Raw genomic sequence first — 23,626 nt, 5'->3', positions numbered from 1 at the left:
TGTCGTTATATACTTTTATTTTTCAGATATACGTAATTTGGTGCACCATCAGAATGAGATTCGACAGCACATTTCAACTAACCATGTGACGCTTGTATACGTTGTCCTGTTGGTGCTGCAGTACGGCACTGAAAGGTATTCTCATTAAATGCTATGATAAAATTGGAAATTAAATGTTAATCATTTCATCCTCTTTAAATAGACAACACATATATAGAATAGAGCTTTCACTTAGAGATGAGAACATTCATAAGCAAAGTCTACAACACATTAGAAATGAAAGCGGCTGCGTTTCATTTTGAAGTGAAAGAAGAGAATGTGCGTATTACAACAATGTTCAAATGTAAAATCAAACACTCGTGCACTTTGAAGCGTAGCATCGTTTTTCCCTAGAACGATTTAAGGAGTCTGCGGGTGACAGATTGGCAAAGAATCATACAGTTCAGAAGTAAGACTCGATCCATATTAACAAAGTGCTACACTTCATAAAAGCGTAAGTATAAAATTGTGTCGCCACAGAGACCAGACGGGCCCATGGCATCTTCATCTATCAATGACCTGTAAACACAGCAGGTAGTGTAAACACGCTTTAACAATAAAACGTTACTACTGCTTCAGTACAGTATCTTTCCAACAAATGTATTTAAAGTGTTATTGCAAAATTTCCAAAATATTCTGTACAAGTTTTAACACTTTCTTTTGTTTTTGTTTAAATGTGCTCTTAAAAACAGAGCACTGTGCCAGAGTTTGGCAACAATGACAAGTAGAATTTAAAAAAAGAAAAGAAAAGGTCACTCCCTGACATCAGTATATGATAAGGCGAGTCTGTCAGAGAATGTCTCTATACACTACTGGCCACAACAAAAACAGCAATACACACAACCACAATTCCAAAAGTTGGAACGCTGTCTCCAACAAATGAAAATGACTGCATTCACGGACAACAGTCTGATGCAGTATTGCAGTATTCCTGAGCCCATGTGGTAAATTTCACAGTGGTGAACCCCTATCTTTGAAGGCTGAAAACTGAAACTAATGAACTAGGTTTAATTTTTATTTTGCAGCCTACGGTTGCCTATATTCTGTCATTTGCTTTTTGTCTAACATGAAACCTAATATATAAAGAAGAAACTAAAAACACCCCCTTAAAATAAAGTGGATGCAGTAAAACTTCAAAGATTTTGTTTCACAAATGGAATATTTACCTTTTCAGATTTATTTTCAAGATATATTAATTATTTCACAGCGTCCAAGCTCTTTGAAATGAGGATTGTGTTTCTGACACACAGCTGATGCGACACATACAAGTGGCTAGTGATGGTAAATGAAAGGTGAAGAATGTATAATTACACAGACGCACCGATAACCAATTGGTCATTCTTGAAGTTATATTATTCAAAGATCTGTTTGTGAGCAGTATAGTTGTCTAAGTAAATCAAAAAGAAGCTCTAAGAGAAAGAGAGTTAGCACTTGTCAATATGTACAATGACGCATTTCATTTCTTTATGTAAGCATAAATCTGGATCTTTGGACTACATGGAAAAAACAGCTACTGTGTAATTGTTTCAACCTGACACTGGTCCTGGTATTTAAACTTCACTTTTCATTACAATTCAAGGATTCACTTACTTTAATAATCTTCACTTGTACAACAGAATAATACTCATATTGTGCATTGATTGATGATTTATACCTGATGTGTAAATATTTTGTTTTTGCTTCAGAGTCGAATCTGACTGTTGAGTTAAAAGTCAACGTGAGGATGTCCTCACATTTTATTGGCAAATAACATTTTGTTTTTGTGTTGTTGTCTTTTTTTTTTTTTTTTTTCAAACGCTGCTTCAAATTTTAATTCTGACTTGTTTATATACTTGAGCTCTAAGAGGTTTTGATTTTAGTGGGCTTCTGAGCCATGGTCCACTCTTTTAATCACTGACATGCAATGAAAGGCAAAGTGAAAGAATCTCAAAAGAGGGAAATGTTGTTTCCGCCATTTGATATCTGACACACCTGACAGGACACTGATCATCAATGTATCCAAAGCAATCCAGCCAAAATCAAAGTCTTCCTCCAACACAGATGTTTGTTTTTGTGTGTGTGTGTTTTTGCTTTGTAAACGTTCAAAGACACAAAACCTCATCCTCTCCACGTGTGTCTTTCCTCTGCACGTGTCGTTACAGAGTGAAGGTCGTGTGACTGTCCTTCAACCGTCTCACAACTGGCAGCTTAAGACTCAACTCTGCTCAGCTAAACTCTCTCTCGTGGAAGTCGTGTCAGTCGCGCTCGCCCGCAGAGGAAGCGTTAATCCACCCCGTCGAAGCCTTGCGCATTCTCAATGGCAATGTTAAGTTTTTCCCTCAGCTCCTCGAAAGATTCGTATGGAGGCAGATCCAGTCGATTGAAGCTGTGAAGTCAAACATAGACATCATGAAATCAATAGATGAGTAGTAAAAAAAACACTTGTATTACCATTACTACTACTACTGCTACTACTACTTATTATAGTAACATTAATGATAATAATATAAATACTACGAAGAAGCGGGTATAGAAAATGAATGAATGAATGAATACTCCTTCTACAATAATGCCTGACCACAAAAACTACAACTAATCTATTTGAATATAACAAATAATAAATATATAAATATATATAAAAAACTTTGTTTTTGCTTTTTAGAAACATATTTTGATAATAATGCAACACGCAGCATTTTTAGTATCCTTCTGAACGTCTATATTTAGCCCTTCAGCAGCCAACAGAGCTATGTCAGTGTTCACCCACTAGAGGGCCTGAACGCGATCTTTGAATTTATGTTTCTACTCATGAATATTTACAACAAAACCAGCGTCTCAGTGTTAAACGAAGGCAAAGCATGCCTGCTGAAGCTGAGAGGCAGTTTACCTCCACATATTTACTTAGCACAGTCATTCATTTATTATAGGTAACCTTTCAGGAATTTTTTTAAAAGCATGTTATGACATGCTATAGCTATAACAAACAGATCAACAGATATGGACTGCAATGCTCAGGTGAACAACACTTCTCAACTCAATAAAAAAAAGAAGGAGCCAGTGAAAGCTTCAGCCCTGTCATTTGTCTGTGGGACTATCAACAAACTAGGACAAAACCAAATAGTATTGTGTAATAAGTAAAACAATCTCTGGCAAGTGTTTACCATGTGTGGGCTCGGGGGAGTTTTTCACGTGTTCCCCATTGCTCAATGGTGAACAGCTGTGGTCCGTTAGACCCTGGAAAAAGAAACAACCATCAACACATAAAAGATGATTGTATGGTGGGACGAATTCACAGCTGCATGCAGCATCAAGGGGAAAAATGTGATACACGCTATACATCTTCATCCTATTACCGTAAGGTAAAGACAAAATTTCCATTTTGCCACGACAGTGGCAAATTCTTTATACAGTCACAAGAGCCTCACCGTAGAGTTCGGCAAAGCCGTTCATCGGGACCCGAGATGTTCCAGTCACAAACTGCAAGAGTCGGATTCGCTTTTCTGCATCCATCAACAGCACAGTCTATGGCGGCAAAAACAGACACGGAAATACGGAATGAAAAAAAGAACATCGCTATAGGACAAACAAATAAATCTTGAGGGCTTCATGAATGCAAGATACCTTCCAGAACCACTGGATGACAGTGTGGTTGGCGGAGTAGCCGCTCTTGTACTTTGTATTTTCTCTCCAGTCGTTTACGTCCACGTCTCCCAGACCGCACATGAGCAGCTGAGCAACACAGAAAGGAGCCGTGATTCACGTTGCACTACGTAATCTCAACCATTCTCACGGCAGGGAGGACTGAACACTCACTTCCAGCTCGTTCTCATCAAAGATCTTGATTAAATCTTGGGGGATCAATTCAAAGAATCCCTGGGCATAAACATTCAATTCTTAAACATTTTATACTGTTTCATGATTTACATTAGATGGAGAAAAACACTTCTACTACTTGTTCTTACCTCTTTGAAGGCAGTCATTTGCTTCAATACCCTGTTAACAAACCTCCACTGCATCACCAGACTGGCAAACAAAAGAACAGTTAGCAGTAAATCCTTTGCAGTGGTTTTAATGTCTGACCAGCTTGAGTACTTACTGGATGTATTCCTTCTTGTTGTCATTGGTGACGATGATCTCTGAGCCACCCGGCTTCAGTTCATGCTGATGAGTCTGAAAGGGCAGATGAGATGCATTTGCAGATAAAACCAAATAATCACATCAAGTGACATGATCATTTGGACCGGGCTGAAAACAGTCCATACAAACTGACCTGTCCAAAGAGATCTTCATCAATAGTGAACCTCAAGTCCAAATCTGTCGGGTCGTTCTCCAAAATCCACTTGAGGGAGTTGAAATATTCGCTGTCCTAATAAAACAGCAGACAAATGTAAGTGATGAGGCTCATGCAGATGAGCTCCTGTGGTGTTCATCTAGGGGCGCTGCCACAGGTGCACTTACAACAGACTCCATGTCCTGAAGAGCGATTGGCTTCTGCAGCATCATCTTGTAGAAAGGCCGAATGAAGAAGGCTTACAAAGGAAAACAAAAAGGCAAATAACAGTTTCAAAATCTTTTCAAGGATTTTAAACACTTGTGTGGTGGTTTTATCCCGAGCGCACAGTCACATGGCACTCACCATCAAGCAGCTTGCCGTGAAAAACAGCCATGCCTGCCACACGGCCGATGAATTTGAAGTATGACAGGTGATCCTCATTACATAAGCCAGAGTTTGAGTTAATCTGCAGAGTGTAGTTGTCTCTGGAAAAATATCACAATACAGAATTAGGAGGAAAAAATTCATTGACCAACTTAAATTATTTTTTCCAGTTCTCAACTTCTCCTGAGAAGTTTGTATATTTTGACAGGAGAGAAGGACGAGCCTATAAATCTGCCCGTGTACAGTAACAATATCTTCCAGTAACAAAAACAAAACAAAACAAAACAGTGATTCAGACAATAAGGATTTAGGGCTTGGCGATACTACATTCACGTACGATCACACAAACAATGGCCAAGTGGTAGGACGACGGCTTGGCAGTTAGCAGAGAGACTCACGTGGCGGAATACTCAAACAGTCCGTAGTACGGGTTGAACATCTCTTTGGACATGAGGAAGAACCACTCCCTGGCCAAGCCGCCATAGTCCAGACCCTTCTCTCCTTCAAACTCCAGCCACAAGCGCGCCTTCAGCAGCTCGGGCCTCTTCACAGAGAGGATGCGTCTGTACGAGTCCTCCAGCACGGTATTTCGTTTGATCTTCATCTCAAAGCGGTTCGGGATGTCAGTCTAAGTAGAAATAATGTTGGTCAATTCAGAGTCTTTAACCTCATCCAAAGGAAAAAGGGATGCAGAATAAAATGAATATGCATGTATATATGCAGAGGTGACTGTGGAACTAGAGACACTCACTGGTTTCTTTAGCTTCTTCCGGAAGTATTCGTACTTCTGCTTGTAATCCCTGGAATAAGGCACTGCCTGTATGCAACCATGGAGAGTTATTAGTTGTAAGAATCAAAGGAAATCAAGTTTTACTCATAATACCCACAGAGCTCTATAAACCTGCTATCATGTCACTGCAGATTTTTTAAAATTTGTCAAAAACATTCTATACTTACTGGTCCAGTTATGGCTGAGTTTTGTAATCTGGGATCATCCCATTGTGTGTTTTTGGTATCTGTGGATTAAAACACACACACACACACACACACACACACACACACACACACACACACACACACACCGAAAATCATTTGAATATTAATGACAGTAAAGATTGTTGTTCTTTTAAGATTTTTAGCTTCCAGATTCCTACGCACTGTGATCAATGTAGAATATCCTCCCATCGCTGTGGATCCTCTCCTCCCAACCAGGCTACAAGGAAAGACATGAAGACGCAATCTCTTAAAAGATACAAGGTGTCGTAAACCTTTCACAACATTCTGGAGCACTGTCAGATGTGACCGTGCCAAACATAAAATCCCATTATCTTTTAAAAAGCAAGCACACGGTGGAGACAGTACAATCAGTGAACGTACTGGCAAAGGGCCAAGGTCATTTGGGTCAAGTGAACCTCTTCTCCGCTGCTGCACAGGAATCCTGAGTCTGGGATCTTCCTGTTCCGCAGAAAACACACAGGATGTTTCAGTCAAACACAAACGCCGACAGCGGAGACGCAAATAAACTTTTATCCACCGTCTTCCTCTCCCACATCCCTCACAAAACAGACACAGGCTGAAATAAAAGGCATACGGTTTCAAATGACTACTGCTGGCGACAGGCTTCAGGACCTGTGTCCTTGTCAGGTACTCCATTGAAATTACTGTGGATAATTAGTGTTAACCAATTGTATAGGGAGTATGGTAATAAGAGTGTATAGTATTAAAATGTATAGCATGTATATAACATTTACAATATAGTTTTGATGGTTATCAAAACTAGAATATAGTTGTAAGAATGGGTAATAGTAATATTTACAGTGTTTATACATAGCTTATTACACTTGAAATAATGTGGTAATAGTGTAAATTTTGGTGTTTATATGGATACTGTAATATTGTACCCTAATATATTGTAATACATCGTATCAGTGTGTGTAATACTTAATGTTAATATATAGTTTCTGAAATATGGTAATTAGTGTATATTATTTATAGTGTCTATATATAGTACTAATATAGTGCATGTGCATAATACTCGCAGTGCCTAGGTATAATATGTAAAATACGGTAATATAGTGCTGTAATATAATTGTAGTAATGTAATAATGTTCAATAGCTGCATATTATGTCTTGTTTTAATACAATTCGATAAAGACTGCAATGTTAAGTTTCTGGATATTTGTTTTCTTTGAGTGTGTCTTGTATTTTTTTTCTTTCTTCTTTTTCTTATTTTATTTACAGTACTTGTGGGTTTGTTTTTTTTTATGTTCGAACAAAGAAAAAATAAATAAATAAAAAAAAATATTATATTAGATGAGTGTATTCTCACCCAAGTAGTAGTCTTAGTCTTGTGGTCAATGAAGAACGGTCTTCCACTGGGGGCACTGCGGACTTCCCAGCCATTTGGCAGGGAGCCAGATTCCAACTGGGGTTCGGGATTGTGTGGAAGAGCCTCCTGAGGGGGGGGAGGAGGCAGCACTGCTGCTGCTGCTGCTGCTGCTGCTGCTGCCGGCACCTCTGACAGGGTCTGTCAAACGGCAACACCACACCAAGACGATTTAGATCCATCACACACAAGACTGGGATAGCACACAGTCACGAGCCCAGAGACTGTATTCAGTGGTACCTGCAGCTGGGGTCGTACCCACGACGTGGTTCTGGTGTTGTGGTTGACAAAGTAGCGTCTGCCTTTGGTGTCACGTTTCTCCTCCCAGCCTGGTGGCAGCCCAGCTGAGGTCGGAACCATCTGTTGAACGGATTGGAAAAATGAAACACCAGCAACACACACCTTTTGATGTTGTCTTTCTCTTTGTGAAATGAGGTGTTTCCATGGGGTAAATATTTACCACAGGACTGGTAGGATATTCCTCTCCTGTTGAAGAGCGAGCACTTCCTCTGCGACTGGAATGCCTTGAATTATTAGTATAATTCTACATTGGGGGAGACAAAATGTCAAAGACAATAATTACTTGGTGATTTATGTGTAAATACTTTCCATTGCGCTCATTAAGACCTCCTGGTACACTGGTACATATAAATCTAATTAGGCGTCTGTTTCCCCCTGACTTGCGGTAATTAGAAGCTTATGCTGCACAGCGAGCGACTCACTGTCTGGGAGGTGTGCATCTCGCCAACTGTGGGACCTGAAACTTGAACGTTCCTCAGCTCGTCACAGAATGAGTGAAACTCAGGGGTGCGTGATGTCGGCGACACCAGCTGGTTACTGCTGTGGTAGATGGAGGGCTCTTCCTCTGTAAGGATCTCCCAGGCCTGAAGAAGAGTGCAGAGCATGTTGGACTGATCTGCTCCAGGAAGGTGGCCAAGGTTGTATATCATTGAAGACTGAATAACTGAATACTGAATAACTCCCCAAAAATGTAAAATCTCTTCAAGTTAGTTAGTTAGTTCCATGCAGCTTGACAAAGGTGGAGGACACACAGGGTTCTGGTCTTCTTATCCTTATTGGCCAGACAAACTCAGTGAGTAAATGGAATGTCAACACAACTGTTTTACCTCAGGAGAATCTTGCATGTTGTTCTCATCATGATCCGAAATCTGTCTGCGTGTCATAAAGGTGTGCTCCACTTCAGTATCATGAGTCTGTAGTCTCTGGGTCCCCACATCACCGTCTCTATTTTAGGGTTGAGAAAGGAGAATTTATCATTAGAGAGAGAGAGACAGTTCATTTTTTGGATTGTCAACACCAAGCATGAAAAACAATCAGACACAGAGCTTGTGGTGACTTTACAGAGCAGGTTTTCCTTACTGCGTCGTGGGCCGGATCCACTGCGTGGTTCTGCTCTCATGATTGACAAAGAAGGTTCTTCCAAGGTTGTCTTGCCGCTCCTCCCAGCCAGGGGGCAGAGCGGGTAGCAGATGACTTTGTCTCGGACCAGACATGTCCTGGGACTCCAGAAACTCCCAACCAGGCTGGGCAAAGCAAACAAGATCACATGTTGCCACAGACACTGACAGGAAGAGACATTCGACTGGTTTATGGCCGTTACTTAGAACAAAACCTTCATTCATGCTCAAATAATTCCTTCGATCGAGATCTTTATTACAGAACTGGGTTGCGTATATTATGGGATATGTAGAAAGGAATGAAAATGAAGAAAAGAAATATGTGTCATTGAAGCCCCATGGTATTTAGCTCTTTGTTGAAATAACTAATAAACACTGAAAAAAAAAAATGATGATGAAATGATAAAAACAAAACAAAACAAAAGAAACAACCAAAAACGTTAGGAAGCACTTTTCTGCGGTTGGCTCCTTACTTCTTCATTGTGATCTGTCGTGTCCTCCTCTGAACCGGGGTTTTCTGGAAGGTAGGTCATTTTGAGACGCAGGTGACCCTTGACCCTAGACTTATGGCTGCGTTAAAAAACAAACACAAGATATGAATACAGCTGCAAGTACAAACCACATCCTTCTGTAAATAAACATTTAGAGGGTGGACTTCAACACAGGGCGTGAGCAAAGATAAAATAAATATGGAATAATGCCAACCTTCTTGGATGGAGGAGAAAATCCTTGAATGTGTATGGCCTTTCTGTGTTAGGATTTTCTGTCTGAAAATAATAATAATAATGATAATAATGATAATGATTACAAAATGGAATAAAAGAAAAAACATTTCTCATCACATACAATATACTTCAGGACACTATTGCAGAGACGTGATGTTGAGTCGGAGCAGATAGGGCTAATTTGTGAGGTGTTGTATTTATAATGAAACACAAGAGGAGCGTAGCGTAAACATCACCGACTGTATTTTGAAAACTATGGACAGCGATGTGGAACAGACACTAGAATAAGGGCGAGTGTGTTTACTCGTAATGCTGACATGGGTGACACTGACGTCAAAAACCTGCACACTTGACGGCTAGAGGACAAACAAATGCCTTCAGAAGGAAAAAAAGAAAGAAAAAAAAGGGAACTTACCGGGATCTGGTTTAAGGGGACGTCCACCTGTCCAAGAAAGTCATCTCGTGTCTGACAGAAAAGGCAGAGAGAGTCACACAGAGGTGATGATACGCTTCGACACAGAGGAATTGGACTCTGAAACATCTTTTGGGAATGAGGAACGCACACGTTTCCACAGGAATATGCAACGTCTCTTTGGTCATTTTACTGCATCTCCTCATCATGTGTGAGTCGATTCTTGTCAAGGCCTTGAGATACATGATATTCTCCGTGCAACACCAGACTATTTCCCTTCAAACAAGGAGAGTCATTCGACTTGAGCTATTCCTTTACTAATGTATTAGTCTGAGGCACAAAGAGGATTATGTTTTGCAGTTCTCAATGAACGGTCGCATTGTGTCGCCTGTTAAAACCCTGAGTTCAGTTTTTTGTTCAACGAACTGACAGCATTTTGCACAGCAGGGGTCAGCACTGAGAGCAAATGAACAGGTTTGGCAGGTCAAAATGTCCAACAGTGGCACTGTGTGCTTTCTTGAACAAATATTGAGAACAACAAGCCTCTTCGATTGACTTGATGATTCAAAGCGTCAAGAAATAAATTTAGTTTGGAAGAAACTTCTGAAGCACACCCGAGAAAAATCTTAAATATTGCCTGGCTGAATTAGTGTAACGGTCAACGTGTCACCAATTTAGAACATTTATAAATCTGCCAATATGATTGCCCTCTCATCTGGAATACTGTCACAAACACTGGCAAAGGAAAACATCAGCAGATTTTCTCATTTAGAAGAGTAGAAAACATGGATGATAACCAAAATAAAATACCACCTCATCTGTCAAGTTGATTGCAATGAGTATTTTTAGTCCTTTCTTGTACATGACCTGCTGTCACACGTCAAAACACAATTGTTTTTTTTATATTTTCTGTCAAAAACTATGTACCTATACATATTGATGTACCAATCAATCCTGGTCGATTCTACACATAAATCATTATAATTAAAGAAAAATGTGGAGTATGAATGTGGGACATTTATTTTTGCTCAAATTCCTACTCTGAAATCTTCAGTATTGTGAAGATCAATAGTGCTTGTCACAACACTGTTTATTGTTTTTGGCTTGACTTGTTTTTTTAATTACACTCATGTCATAATGATGCAAGTTTCGTTTTACACACCCATCAACAGACCAGCGAGGCGTACACACCGCTGAGTATTTATTGAAGGCTGGTACACCACCGGGTGTGCTGGTGATTGACTAGAATGTCGATACAGTGTATATAAAGCATGGTATCTTTATACACTATAATGCCTTGTGACATTTTTAATCGTCTTGTGCTCGTGTGTCAACCACTTCAGGGGTGCAAGAGGAAAAACAACTTCACAGTCAAACCTAAATGAGCGTCTGGCACTGGGAAGAACCATCTTGCCCCTGTACACTATCAGTCACTCCATCTGAAACTTGATATTCATCAATGTTAGAGCGCTCCTCATAACTTTCAACAACCTGCTCAGATGTTAAGAACCGAACCACACTGTACAAACACTTGCAGGAATAACTACACACAGATCCAAGGTTCAATCTCAAAGCCCGTCCCTCAGAAAGAATAAATAATAATGATCCCTGTGACCTTCAGTGCAGCTTCTGCACTCATCTTCATGTACCTATTTTCAGTGAGATAACAGCAGCAGAACTTTGTCGGTAAACGTTCAACCAAGTGAGCGGACAAGTGGCCGTGGAGTACCACTTGAGGTTCATGTGACAAGAAATGCAAACCAAAGTTCACTCACATCCATCTTAACACAGCAAGGACAACCTTCTGCCAACGGCAGCTCGCTCAAACGACACTACTCTACACACACGTCATAGAGGGAGGTCATGATAGAAAACTGCCGTTTATCCGAAGAACAAAAATCAAATTCGAGTCCAACCGCAATGTCACATCCAGAAAAGACAAAATACATTACATTAAAACATAGTGGCGTAAAATTACTATAAAGAAAAGTTTAGATATATAAGAAACACACAGCTTCCGGTCTTTCGCAGACGACTGAGTGTTTTGTTTACTACTGCACATATGACCATTGTCCTTCAAATTCAGCGGAGTCCAACAGTACTGTACTTGTATACAAACCAAAGCTTCAGTCATTTGTTTTAAATGTTAAGTCACAAATAGTGAAGAAAAATGTTGATTGTATACTTAAATCAATGTATTAATTTGCTGCAAATCAGCTCCACAATAAAGTGCATAATAACAGAGATAATGTGGCATTCCATACAGCAATTAACCCTCACACAAAAGCAGTCTGCACGAGATCACAGAACAGTGACACTGAGACACACCTGCTCTAAAATCAATCACATTTGAAGTGTCCACAATGACGCAAACATCAGATGCAACTATTAGTTTAGTAAGTAACGTTATCAAATAAATGAATGGTTAAAAATTATTTATACACCTTTTGATTTGCTGTCCAATGACAATATGCTTCACTGTAAATAATGTCTATTAAAAAAAAAAAATTGATGAGCAAGAGTTTCAAGTACAGTTGACTAGAGTTCAAGTTTCAGGTTGTTTACTCTTCCTGTGTAATGTGGTCACACCTGGTTGTGCGGTAACTTGTATGATGAGGACTACGTGGTTCTAAGGGCAGCACAGATAAGCTTTTATTTACTGAAAGCCACTACCTTGACTTAACTGCAACCTGCTACAAAACTAACTGAAATATTTATTTACTTATTATCACAATGCATCTCAGTAGATATGACACTTTTTTTTTCTTTTTTTTTTAACACATTTTTGACCGTATGTCCACAAATGCCTACATTTCATTTCTCTGACAAAATTCTTTTTTATACAATAGAAGTCACTGTATGCACTCTTGGGGACACTGTTTGCACAACTCTTAAGCACTGTTATAAATCAAAGGTCAGTGTGAAGAACAAAGCTCAGGGAAAGTGACATAAGTTAAGTCACAAAAAACACTTGGGGGGCTGATGTTCAATCTTATCCACTCTCTTTTTTATGCCATGTGTTGAAATTGTTAGTAATGCAGCAACATTTGTGAAGAACACAGGCACAATGCATGCAAAATCAAAATTTGGTAACAAGATCAAACAAAAAAGTAAAATGATATAAATGAAATTATTAGATTAATCCTAAAACTATCAATGAATACCAATAAGAATATGGCATTGAACACTGAATAGAATTGCAACATTTTTTAAGTCAACGTACAAGCTAATTACTGCAGAAGTCCTCCTTCCTTGACAACGTGCTAAATGCAGGGGGCAGCCCGACACCTGATACTTCACAAACACTGCTTGGCAGGGGGACCGCAGGGAAGAGACACACTACCCCTTTACTGGGAAAAGCTTCTGCTCCCATCCAGTCTCTGTTACATTACCCCAACCGCACAGACACACACACCATGTCCACAGATGGCTGGCGTGACTGAGCGCTGCTCCAGTATCATGCTGTTAAATTTGAATCCACGAGACTGGGCTGTGCTACAGACCACCAGACTATCTGGAGTCAGAAGGAATATTTCAGAGGCACTTTATTTATATCAGCAAGGGGCACTGCTTTTCCCACCACTAAAATTAGCCTGTGTAAATACTTAAGTCGATTACTAGTTTTGCGAACGAAATGATAAAAAAAAAAAAAAAAAGACTTAACAAAGGGTTGGGATTTTTTTTTAAGAAGCCCAACATGTGAGCAAATCTACTAGATAAAAAAATAAATATAAAATAAAAACTTGTCCCATTCTCAGTTTGTATAAAATAAAAACAATATGCAAATGGCTTTACAGTACTGTAACCCAACACCACTGAATGTTTGTCTGCCCCAGGCTTGTTAATTGCATGACTTAGCTGTAGCAATCTTCTCAGTTACAGAACTTAGCCTTAGCTTTTGGTATGTCTAATGGCTGATGCTAAGTAAACAGAGTTTTAGGGATTTGAACAGCAATAGCAGTGAAAGAACAGCATTATCACACCATTTAGATTCATTCCCTCTTTGTTCTGCACAAGCACCAAAAGCACTTTAAAGCTCTAAAATGAAACATTCAACATTTCAATACAACCCCAAAAGAGACGCAAAAGTCATTTGCATTACATTCCAAATCTAAAACTATACTTCTCATGAAAGTGAGAGTGAATTCAAGTTGGATTTTTTTTTTTTAAATAAAGCAGCAAATAAATTGAATGATCTCAAAAGCCTTGGGTGTGACTGCAGAGTGGTCATCTAACTGGTTCACGTTAATTCAGAAATATAACACTCACCTTTTTGCTTAGACTTGGGCTGTCTGGAGTAACATTCCCTTTGTGACTTGTGTTTGCATCAGTAACAGAGTTAGGCAACTTAGCTGGATAGCAAGGAGACAAATGAATGTGCACATGAGGAGAGCAAGGGCTACTGAGTTTTGGATTTGAAACGTGACATAGAATTCCAGTGTTAGCGTAGGGAACCTCCAGGGAAAAACTCCTTTGTATGGCACGCTGAAAATGCTTTTTCTCTGGCACGTCCATGTCACTGTCCAGAGAGCAGACCTTTTGATTTTTGTCCAAGGATTTTGATGAGGAGAACAAGCAAGCAGACGTACTACGATACAGTTTTCTGGCTGGGTCCTGTCCACCCTCGCTGCGTGCAGGTGGGTTAGGAGCCTTGAGATGCCCCTCCCTGATGGCGGTTGAAGCGGTCGTTCCCTTTCTGGACACCACTGGTCTCTGTTGGCCAAAGTGCAGCAGCAAACTGCTGGAGTGACGATTTGATCTATCGACGGTTGGTGACAGTTCGATTTCTTTACTCGCCTCTTCCATTTTGCTTCTTGGTTCATCCTGCAAAGGAATATTAAATTGCACCATGTGCTTGGTATCCTTAAACTCGGCAGTGGCTTCCTTTTTGAGACGACGTCCACTCGCCGTCGCGTTAGCGGACCCTTTACAAGCCGCTTCCGCAGAATCTCCTTGAGAGAGTTCCCTGTCGGATGTCGGCAGAGTTGACTGATGAGAGCCCCTTGCAGCTGGCAGGAGAACGGGTGCCGCCACGGGACTGACTGGGGATGCGGGTGGGGTGTTGCAAGGACTTTTAGGAAAAATAACCAAGGAGGAGCACCGTCTCAGAGGTACCATGGGTTTCCTGCCGCGCTGACTCCTCTCCTGTGAGCTCCTGAGCTTTTCGGGAGCCTCCAGCTCAAAGATGCTGTTGCTGCTACAGTACCCAGCATCACTGGCCATACTGCTGCTGCTGCTCGAGCCTCCGTCGGAGCCACTGCCTGGTCCTCCGTCGCTAGCCGCTGCGTCTCCATCCTCTACAGTGCCATTCAGGTCTCCACTGACCTTTCCTCTGGGCTGCAGGGAGATCTGCACAATACTTTTCTTAGAACATCCTCCGGTGCGAGCCTTGGGTACGAATCCTGAGGAGCACTGCTGTAAATTTGCGCAGTCGGGTGACAACGCAGTCACCTTTAAGAGGACAGAATTATGAGCCAGAATCTCTCCAGGGCTACAGGCTGCCACTCCGACTGCGTTCCGCTCACCATGGCTGCCGAGGCTCTCTGACAGAGGGTCCGTGCTGCTTCTCCTTGACGCAAAATGCAAGCGCAGCCGGCGTGCCATTCACTTAACTCTCTAATCCCTGTAGCACTGTGGAGAGCCGCATGATCAAACTTGCTCGCAGGAAAAAAGGAAAGGAAAGCAACTGCTCTGAGCTCGCCTCTGTGATCACAATCATTAGCGGCTGGACGTTGCCAAAATAGCTCTGGTGACAACCTACATTCCTTCCCAGGCTGATCTCAGCTTTTAGTCATAGGAGGTCAGTGGTTCTGTTTGGAGACATGACCCAAACATACAACCTTTGAAACTGGAGCAACCCACAGTTTTCCCCTCGGGGTTGTCAGAAAAGAAGAAGAAAAAATATCTGAAAAATATCTGAAATCAAAGAATAACACCGAAGTGCTCCAGAGCTTGGCGTAACCCGAAACGCTAGTCAACTGTACCTTATTAGTTCCAGACAGATAAATAATGAATCACGTGTCTTTCCCAGATGGCTTAGTCCTGATCACTCCCTTGGAAAAAAACAAAAACAACCAACAAGAAATAAAATAGAGAAGAGTTGTATGGTGCATCTTGAATCGAAGCTCTGGTAAACTATCTCAGGCCACTTACTCATTGGTACTTACTGCAAGAGCTTTCCTTCTAATGTTTCTACTGCTCTTGGCCCCACAAATATTTTTACCCACTGCTATTGAATTACAGGAAATTGAAGGGGATGACTTTCAACATAATTTGGTATAAATTGGAGGGTTGACTAAATAAACAAGAGCAAATAAACCACAGCCTGACTGTAAAATGTAAATGTCATATGCATTGATAAAGAAATAAAAATAAAAAAAACCTGCTGCTAATGATAACTGTTTGGGAGATAAGCTAATAAGCCAGGAAAACTCACAGGAGGGAAAAAAAGAGAGGAAAGGACTGGGTTTACTTGGGCAAGTCACATGACACCTGTTAAGTGACACCGCATATTACAGTCTGTGCTGCTCTGATTTCCCTGTCTTGTTCGCTAATGGCGGCCCTTTGTAGGACAGGCTGGAATATTTCAGAGCACAAACTCTGAGTCCAGAGAGTTACAGGAAAGACTCCAATTTAGAGTGCAGGCAGGTTAAGGACATGATTCATCAGAGGAGCTCATAGCCTATTTTTTTTTCAACCAACATGCCCACATCACATGTCTGCAACACCTCGTGATTGGCTATTTATCACGCATGTGGCCAAGAATAGGATTAACTGATGGTGGTGCTGACTATAAGATAAGACTGGTGACGCACATTTATGCCCAGTCACCCAGGATGATGTCATGGGTCAATAATTAGACAAAGAGCTAATAAAAATGAGCAGGGTGAGGTTCAAGTAGTACACAATTGTTTTGGCCTCCTCAGCATCACTTATTGATGACAAACCTAGATTAACCATGTCTGTAAGAACATAAAAGAAATCTTGTTTGTCACCAGTCTGAACAAAGAAAACTGTGTCCATGTACTGAACAATTCAAATTCAACTCACTCATTTATCTCGAGACATTGAAAACAAAAATGGAAACATTTCAGAGGATTGCGATTAAGGAAATTAGATAATAATGAGGTTCTTTGATATTTCCTTATTGGAAATATCACAGGATGGTACAACTGATCCATAAATCTATTTACAATTCTTTAGGACTGTGGTTCTTAACTGGTGGAGTCTGAGGAGCCACAATTTCTTCCCTAATAAAAAAGTCACAACCCAAATTTATTCCACAAAAATTAAAATGTTTTACCATCTCCACTCTATGAATAAGAAAGTGCATGACAGTGGAGAAACAGTTTGCAATTGATTGTCAGTGGGAGACCCTATGGTTCAGCGGCAGCGACTGGAGTTGAGACCAGCCCAACGTTTTGATTGAAACAATCCGTGTCACTCTGCAGCTGTTAACAACATCTTTCAACAATTTTACAAAAACATGAACACAGCAAAACCACGTGTCTAGTTGTCACACAATGGCTCCGGCAATGTTGATTATCTAAGACCCCTTGCAGCAAAACTGTCCTGTTTTGTTGCAGTGTTTCATTTGGCATGACTGCGCCCTAATACAGAGTTTAAAACTTCAACAGCTTAAACAAATGAAGTAAAAAATATATGGCTTCAGGTTGAGAAAGACAGAAAGAGAGTGAAATAACAGATTAAACTATCAAGCTTTGCTTTGTCCTGTCAACCCCTCTAATCTGCCCTTTTTTGACAACATCGGGAGATCACTGATCACTGACTGCAAGCCATTAATGATCAGCGGCCAATCTATATAACTAAATAAATATAATAATAAATAAATATATGAATACAATGTTAACAGCCAAGACAAACACATGAAACGAAGCGGTTTAGTCACGCTTAGTTAAATCAGCATGTGAATACAAGCACGTTCTCAGCGCAGACACACCTTCCAAATTTCTCCCAAAGCAACTTTGAGCATGACAAAACATCATGAGTCAGACGAGCCCCAACAAAGGTTATGCTGTCACATTTAAAACCAAAGATGTGACATAACTTGTTCTAGAAACACACAGGCACCTATGAAGTAAACTGGAGGAGCATGCCAGGTGGATCACCCTGCAAAGACCTGCAAACACTCTACGCTCTAAAATACTGAACTGCAAACGTGACACGTTTACTGTTTATTACGATGTGAAAAGGAGTAGCTGAAGGCGTCTGTCTCCCTGCAAGTCTTCTCATTCAAACCCTCTTTAATCTGTCCCCAAGACAACACTAGTGTCCGGTGTGTCTGTGTGTGTTATCTTTGACTGTAAGGCAAAATCTAGTGTTCAGGTAAATCCCTGCCTTGATTTCAACTGCTATGTGTGTGCACTTGCTGTTTAAAAAGTGAAAGACTTTTTTTGTTTTTGATTTAACTTGCTTGGACTTGATTCCACGCAAAATTTGACAGGAAGGAAACTTCGAACAGAGTCGGATACAAAAATCTATTTTATATATGACAAGGTGTGTGTGTGTGTGTGTTTGTGTGTGTGTGTGTGTGTGTGTGCATATATTATATTTTTTCTTTATACACACACCTCATCATCAGCTCTTCGGGGAGGAGTTAGTCGCTCTGACGCCAGAAACACTTGACAGACGGAAACTGCGCTTGGTTTTGGCTGGCAGCGTTTACGTCTGTCAAATTACATGCGGACGTGAGCGCAAAGTCTTTTGTGGATGCGGCGCTGTTTCAAATGAGGCATATTTGCATAGAAGAGGGTGTCATTTTGTGTGTAATAACTAATTTAAATATATTCAAATGAGTCTGGTGCAGCCCTGCCACTACCTGCACCTCGGTGCATTGTCCGCCGCTTTCTTACGTTTACGTCCGCTCTGTGGATAGGAAGCACTGTTTTGGTGCTATTAGCATGGATGGACGGCCAATCGCTTTGTGAATCTGGCCTTTCGTGTTTTCATAGATTCAGTGCTATTTGTGATCCAGGCTGCAAAAAGTAATCATGATTTTTTTTTTAACATAATCGTTAATAATCATCATATGACACTTGTGTGTCTTGTATGTGTGTGTGTGTGTGTGTGTGTGTGTGTGCACGCGTTACAAAGAGGTCTCCATTTTACATCACGGTGAGCACTCAACAAGGTAAGCTGCATTCTTTTCTGAGCTCACCACGTATTCCAAACACAACACTCCTGACGGAAACATAGTCACTGCAACCTCTTACATAACCGTGATGCATTTTCCTCAGGACACAACCCATTTAGCTACATATCACCCAGCACAACATTCTGTGAAACGTCTTTGCTACGTCACGCGACTTTTTCAGCTCTCGTGCAGCAATCGACAGGTATGAAGATGCCCTTATGGCAGCCAGATTTGCCCGTATTTACAGTGCTAGGTAATGAGGTGTCCCAGTTTTCCGACAATATGACTCGTCATGGCAAAATAAAGGTAGCTGTATAAAGCAGACAAACCACAGCTACCTTTGTGCTGACACAGGAAAAGCAGTGCGATACAGTGATAGTGCATCTCTAGGAATGAAAACATTTCTTGATAGCAATCTTGCAAACAATTGATTTTTTTCTTATGCTACTGACAGTACTTGCATGAAAACTCTTTCAAATTGTCAAGTATTAGGAGCGCTGCAAGATTTTAGGGTTGCACCTGTAATTAAGACCCTTATCTGCATCTGCAACAGATATTGTCAAGGAAGTGAATATCATGCCATAAATAGAACCTTAGGAGTAACCATTTAACCACAACCTGGTTTTGAAACACATATTTAACTGGAGTGGACCTTTGTTAATTATACTTGGCAGATGTTTATTTACATGTCAAACAAAGTATAGATAGGCAGCTTGAATGAAATTTAAAAACTTTACCAGTCGGTTCTCATCAAAGACCTCTAAGAGAAGACGATGCTTTCTTGGATCAACCTGCAACATAATAAAGATTGAGTACGTAAAAAGACAAGGACCGACAACAAGATAACTTTAACCCTAAAAGACAATCATTGATATTTTGACATTTTAAAATCATACTCCTAAAGACTAAAGTTGTGATTTTTTTTTTTTAAGCTATATGATATAAACTTTCTTACCCAGTGTCGAATTAAATTTAAGTCAAGTGAAATTACCAATAATGTTTTTTTCTGTGGGTTAATGAAATTAAAAAACATAAACGAAAGCAAAGCCTGCATACGGAAGTTGCACTTACTCTCAAGAGGAATTCTTCATTCCACTTTGGGTCCAATGTCTATGTGTCGTGAAATGGTCAGAAATAATAAGTTAAAAAATAGTCAAAAGTTACACAAATAATAATAAATAAATAAAAAAATGTGTATATTCACTAACCTTTTTTATTGTTTTTGTCTGAAATATTGTGATTTCTCCGTTGACAGGATCATAGAGTGAGAGCCTCGTATAGGGGTCACTGCATGGAAAAGTGAAACAAATACATTTATAGGTATAAAGAATCAACACCGAGTGTGTGTGTTCATGGTTGGTGCTGTGGATAAAAAAGAGAACAATTTTAACCTTGTAATGGCAAATTTCTGTATATTAATGTCTTAATTATATTTGGCATGCATTTCAGACCAGAGAAACATTGACCTAATGGCTCCACCTGCAGCATTTGACAAATAGAGCCGAGTTTAATTAGTAATTTGACTGAGTTTGAGGGCTTCAAAAGCGTATTCAAACCACATTCATAACTCACATCACATTATCTGGTTCCCATTGTCAGTGCTTAAAATAGTTCAAAACTAAACAGAAGTTTAACCCCATTGCCAAGAAACTGCCAGATTCAAATATTGCAGGAGTAGAAACGCTAACTTTGAGCGCAGAAGCAGTAGAGTTGGGGAGAATAAACAAAATAGAAAACTAAAAAAACCCAGTTCTGGTGAGGATGGCCCCAGGGCTCCTGACTAGCACTTCAAAAGAAAAACATTAAAATAAATACAACACGAGTAGTATACACAACCACTGTTCTAAACTGTTACTGTTGTAAAAAGAAAAATATAAAATGCTAAATATAAAAAAATACAAAGATCTGCAGGACAGGTCCCTCCCTTGCACAACACATACTGTATGTTAACATTGAAAGATAACAAAAAGACATGTAACCCTATTTTTTTGCAGGCATGACTGGTCAGACTTTTTGTGCTTGTAGGCAGCACGGCACACGCAGTGCGGCAATTGGCGTGAGTGTCACACACAGTCCCTGCGTGGGTGGGCGATAATTTGCAGAAATTCAGTGGAAATGGACTAGATTACATGAATAAAAAGCAATTCAATTAAAGAGGCTTTACACTTTCCCGATTAAAACCCAGCAGCACAAAAGGCTTAAAATATTGTAATCTCTTTACTTTTACATTACTATTGTTTGAAACATTTCAAATATCAAGTTACAGCCCATAATGACAAACGACAAGTACAGGCCGACTGTCCGGATTCAAAGTATCCTGAACCACTGCAGTCATGGTACTATGAAATCTATGACTAAATTTACACTGTAAAATGCCTTGTTCATGCCAGATTACAGAATGACAATTAAAAAAAACAAAACATGATGGCCTTTAAGCAGATAAGCCTCAATCTAACTAGATTTAATTAATGTCATATTGCAACATTCCTACAAATAGTTTGTGTTTTATTATCTAAGATTGTATGATACTTGTGTAAATAGTTCTAAGGTCACTGAAACTAGATTTATAGAAGAAACAAAAAAAATCCTCCCAGCCAGGACTTTTTCTTGGAGTGAATGTGCGCTGCTGGATCGAGGGTAATCCCAGGTTGATTGGTGTAACACATCAAAAGGCAATAGGGCGGCTTACTTGACGCGCATGATGTGGCAGCTGGTTTAAAGATGGTGACACTATCATCTTGGAAGTAGAGGTAATGGTCAAACTGCTTTCTGATATACATATATTTATGAGAACCTTTATTCATTTCAATTCAATGAAAGATGCATAAATCAGGATCAGAGATGACATTTTTTGTACTAGTGAGAGATGCATAGGCAACTGAGGATCAAGGAAATTAGCCAATCACCCACGTGACTTACCTAGCTCCAAGTATGTCTTTTTTAGCCAATCCAATACCAGCAATGACTTTCACTTTCAGGATTCTGGTGCACTCCTGAAATGTTAAATAATTAAATAAGTAAGATCAGACACATGTCAGTGTCACAGAGACGCTACGTAGATGTTGTTGGTAACGCCTGATGGAAAATTACAGTCACAAAATACAATGGGGTTAAAGGCAGTGAGCATGATAGTGAACAGTAATAAAAACATTAAAAAAAAACACACACACACACATACAAATGGGTGCAATACTCGGTTAAGATGGTGGACACCTTCGTGGCACTACTTCATGTATGAATTAGTGATTAGTACCAAAGCTTTTGGCACTCACACACGCATCAGTCATGATTTGAGCAGCTATCGAATTGCTACGATGTTGCGCAATCGGTCAAACCGTAAATGGCGTATTAAACAATTCGGGGGAGGGGGGCGCTAACACTGTTACAGGAGGAAGTGGTCCGACTTCGGGGATTTGAACTGATTGTCGATAAGGGATGTGTGTGCGTGCGTGCGTGTGTGTGTGTGTGTGTGTGTGTGTGTGTGTGTGTGTGTGTGTGTGTGTGTGTGTGTGTGTGCGCGCGCGCGCGTGTGTCCAATAGAGAGGCGTTGACATTTCTATGCCTGTTGTGTTTCCTGGTTGCCTGATTGAAGAAGTTTACAGCTAAAAGTGCTCCAATATGGTGTAGTACGTGTAGCTGTGGCTCTAATTGTTTCGAGAGTTTAACATTTAACACTTCGTTTTAAAACAACAACAACAACAACAACAACAACAACAACACACAAGCGACGCTCAAGTAAGCGAAATTATCGCGAAGTGGCGAGTGCGGAGTTTGTGTCAACGTTTGTAGTACGTACGCTAATTAACTTTTTCCGGAACACGCTAGCTTGCTTCAGAGTTAGCGATACCCACCAGTGAACGTGTTCAACTAGCACGTTAAAGTGAAATGACGTAAACGACGGAGAAATTACGTCGATGACGATGGTGAATGTGGTGGCAGAAGTTTACCTCATCAGCTTGAAGTCCGCGTATTTGGGGGCAAAGTGCAGCCATAGTATCGTCGCCCTTCTTCCTCCTCCTCGGGTTATCAAGATTGAACGACGAGACGACGACGGTGATCGCCGGCACAAACGGTGACGTTCCACTCTCGACGGAGTCGCCCTCTCTTTAAGCACTCCTCGTGTGTTGTGATGTAGAATACCGCGAAGCCGACCCAGCGGTTAGCTCTTGACACCGTCGTCGTTCACGCTGTACATCCTCCTCCCTTTTCCTCCCCCATCTCGGTTTCCTCCCCCATCTCCTCCTCCTTGGTTTCCTGTCTCATGCCCTCTTCTTCCTCCTCCTCCTCCTGCTCCTCCTGCCTTCAGCTCGTTGTGGTTCCACCACAGCCACAACAGGACTGGGGACGGCGACACTAGGTCAAGATGCATCATCCGGCCAAAGCTATCTGTACTGGTGTATGAGTGTGTGAGTGAATGGGTGAATGAGAGGCCATTGTAGTTTACTTTAGTGAGTTCATTTCGGTCGTTTATCCAATATTGTACATGCTTCATACATTAAACAAAACAATAATTATAATAATATGTATCGACCGAAAAGGTGTAGGCTGAACCCCCACTGCTACCAATAATAAACAACTAAAAACATACTAAAATAAATGGAATTTTCACATTGCAAAGTCAAATATTCTAGATTTGCACACATTCTTACACCAGCTGCACCACTACAGTGGTGAAACTTCAATTCAGTAATTGTTACACACTTTCAGGACTCGATTTGATTGATTAGGGTAGGGTTGGCCTCCCCTAACCTGGATCCATCATGCATAAAGTATAGATACACAATTAATAAATAAGAAATGAATTTGCTTACAAAGTGAGTAACAAAAACCATGAGTATTTACAGACACTATTAACT

The 23,626-nt window shown here is 40.4% G+C and overlaps 1 protein-coding gene across 2 annotated transcripts; it reads right to left on the bottom strand.

The window, feature by feature from the left end:
- Positions 1-23,051, bottom strand: nedd4a (NEDD4 E3 ubiquitin protein ligase a). Of its 2 annotated transcripts, XM_076049295.1 has the most exons (29): positions 22,718-23,051; positions 21,690-21,763; positions 19,979-20,057; positions 19,842-19,880; positions 19,508-19,561; positions 9,620-9,670; positions 9,185-9,246; positions 8,953-9,049; positions 8,442-8,605; positions 8,189-8,306; positions 7,784-7,945; positions 7,522-7,605; positions 7,302-7,421; positions 7,005-7,202; positions 6,053-6,130; positions 5,834-5,888; positions 5,633-5,691; positions 5,427-5,492; positions 5,074-5,303; positions 4,655-4,776; positions 4,477-4,547; positions 4,289-4,384; positions 4,115-4,188; positions 3,981-4,041; positions 3,832-3,891; positions 3,640-3,747; positions 3,444-3,540; positions 3,180-3,252; positions 1-2,404 (listed from the first exon to the last, which is right to left on the bottom strand). In XM_076049295.1, the coding sequence occupies exons 1-29, from the start codon at positions 22,760-22,762 to the stop codon at positions 2,302-2,304; spliced, it is 2,700 nt and encodes an 899-aa protein (XP_075905410.1). In that variant the 5' UTR covers positions 22,763-23,051; the 3' UTR covers positions 1-2,301. The 2 variants fall into 2 exon arrangements, with proteins under 2 accessions (XP_075905410.1, XP_075905401.1); XM_076049286.1 differs by lacking the exons at positions 19,508-19,561; positions 19,842-19,880; positions 19,979-20,057; positions 21,690-21,763; positions 22,718-23,051 and adding an exon at positions 13,886-15,895.
- Positions 23,052-23,626: the final 575 nt, after the last annotated feature.

This window comes from Nelusetta ayraudi, unplaced genomic scaffold, assembly GCF_046127955.1.
Source record: "Nelusetta ayraudi isolate G7.1 ecotype Tasmania unplaced genomic scaffold, CSIRO-AGI_Nayr_v1 ptg000005l, whole genome shotgun sequence".
Taxonomy (NCBI): domain Eukaryota; kingdom Metazoa; phylum Chordata; class Actinopteri; order Tetraodontiformes; family Monacanthidae; genus Nelusetta; species Nelusetta ayraudi.
Note: the sequence above shows the minus strand (reverse complement) of the source record. Positions and strands in the feature narration are given on the sequence as shown.

Coding starts and splice junctions, on each gene's coding strand:
- nedd4a (XM_076049286.1), bottom strand. CDS start 15,220: ATGGCACGCCGGCTGCGCTTGCATTTTGCGTCAAGGAGAAGCAGCACG. Junction 7,606..7,783: donor AGATGCACACCTCCCAGACA/GTGAGTCGCTCG, acceptor CCCCCAATGTAG/AATTATACTAATAATTCAAG. Junction 4,777..5,073: donor CTGTTTGAGTATTCCGCCAC/GTGAGTCTCTCT, acceptor ATATTTTTCCAG/AGACAACTACACTCTGCAGA.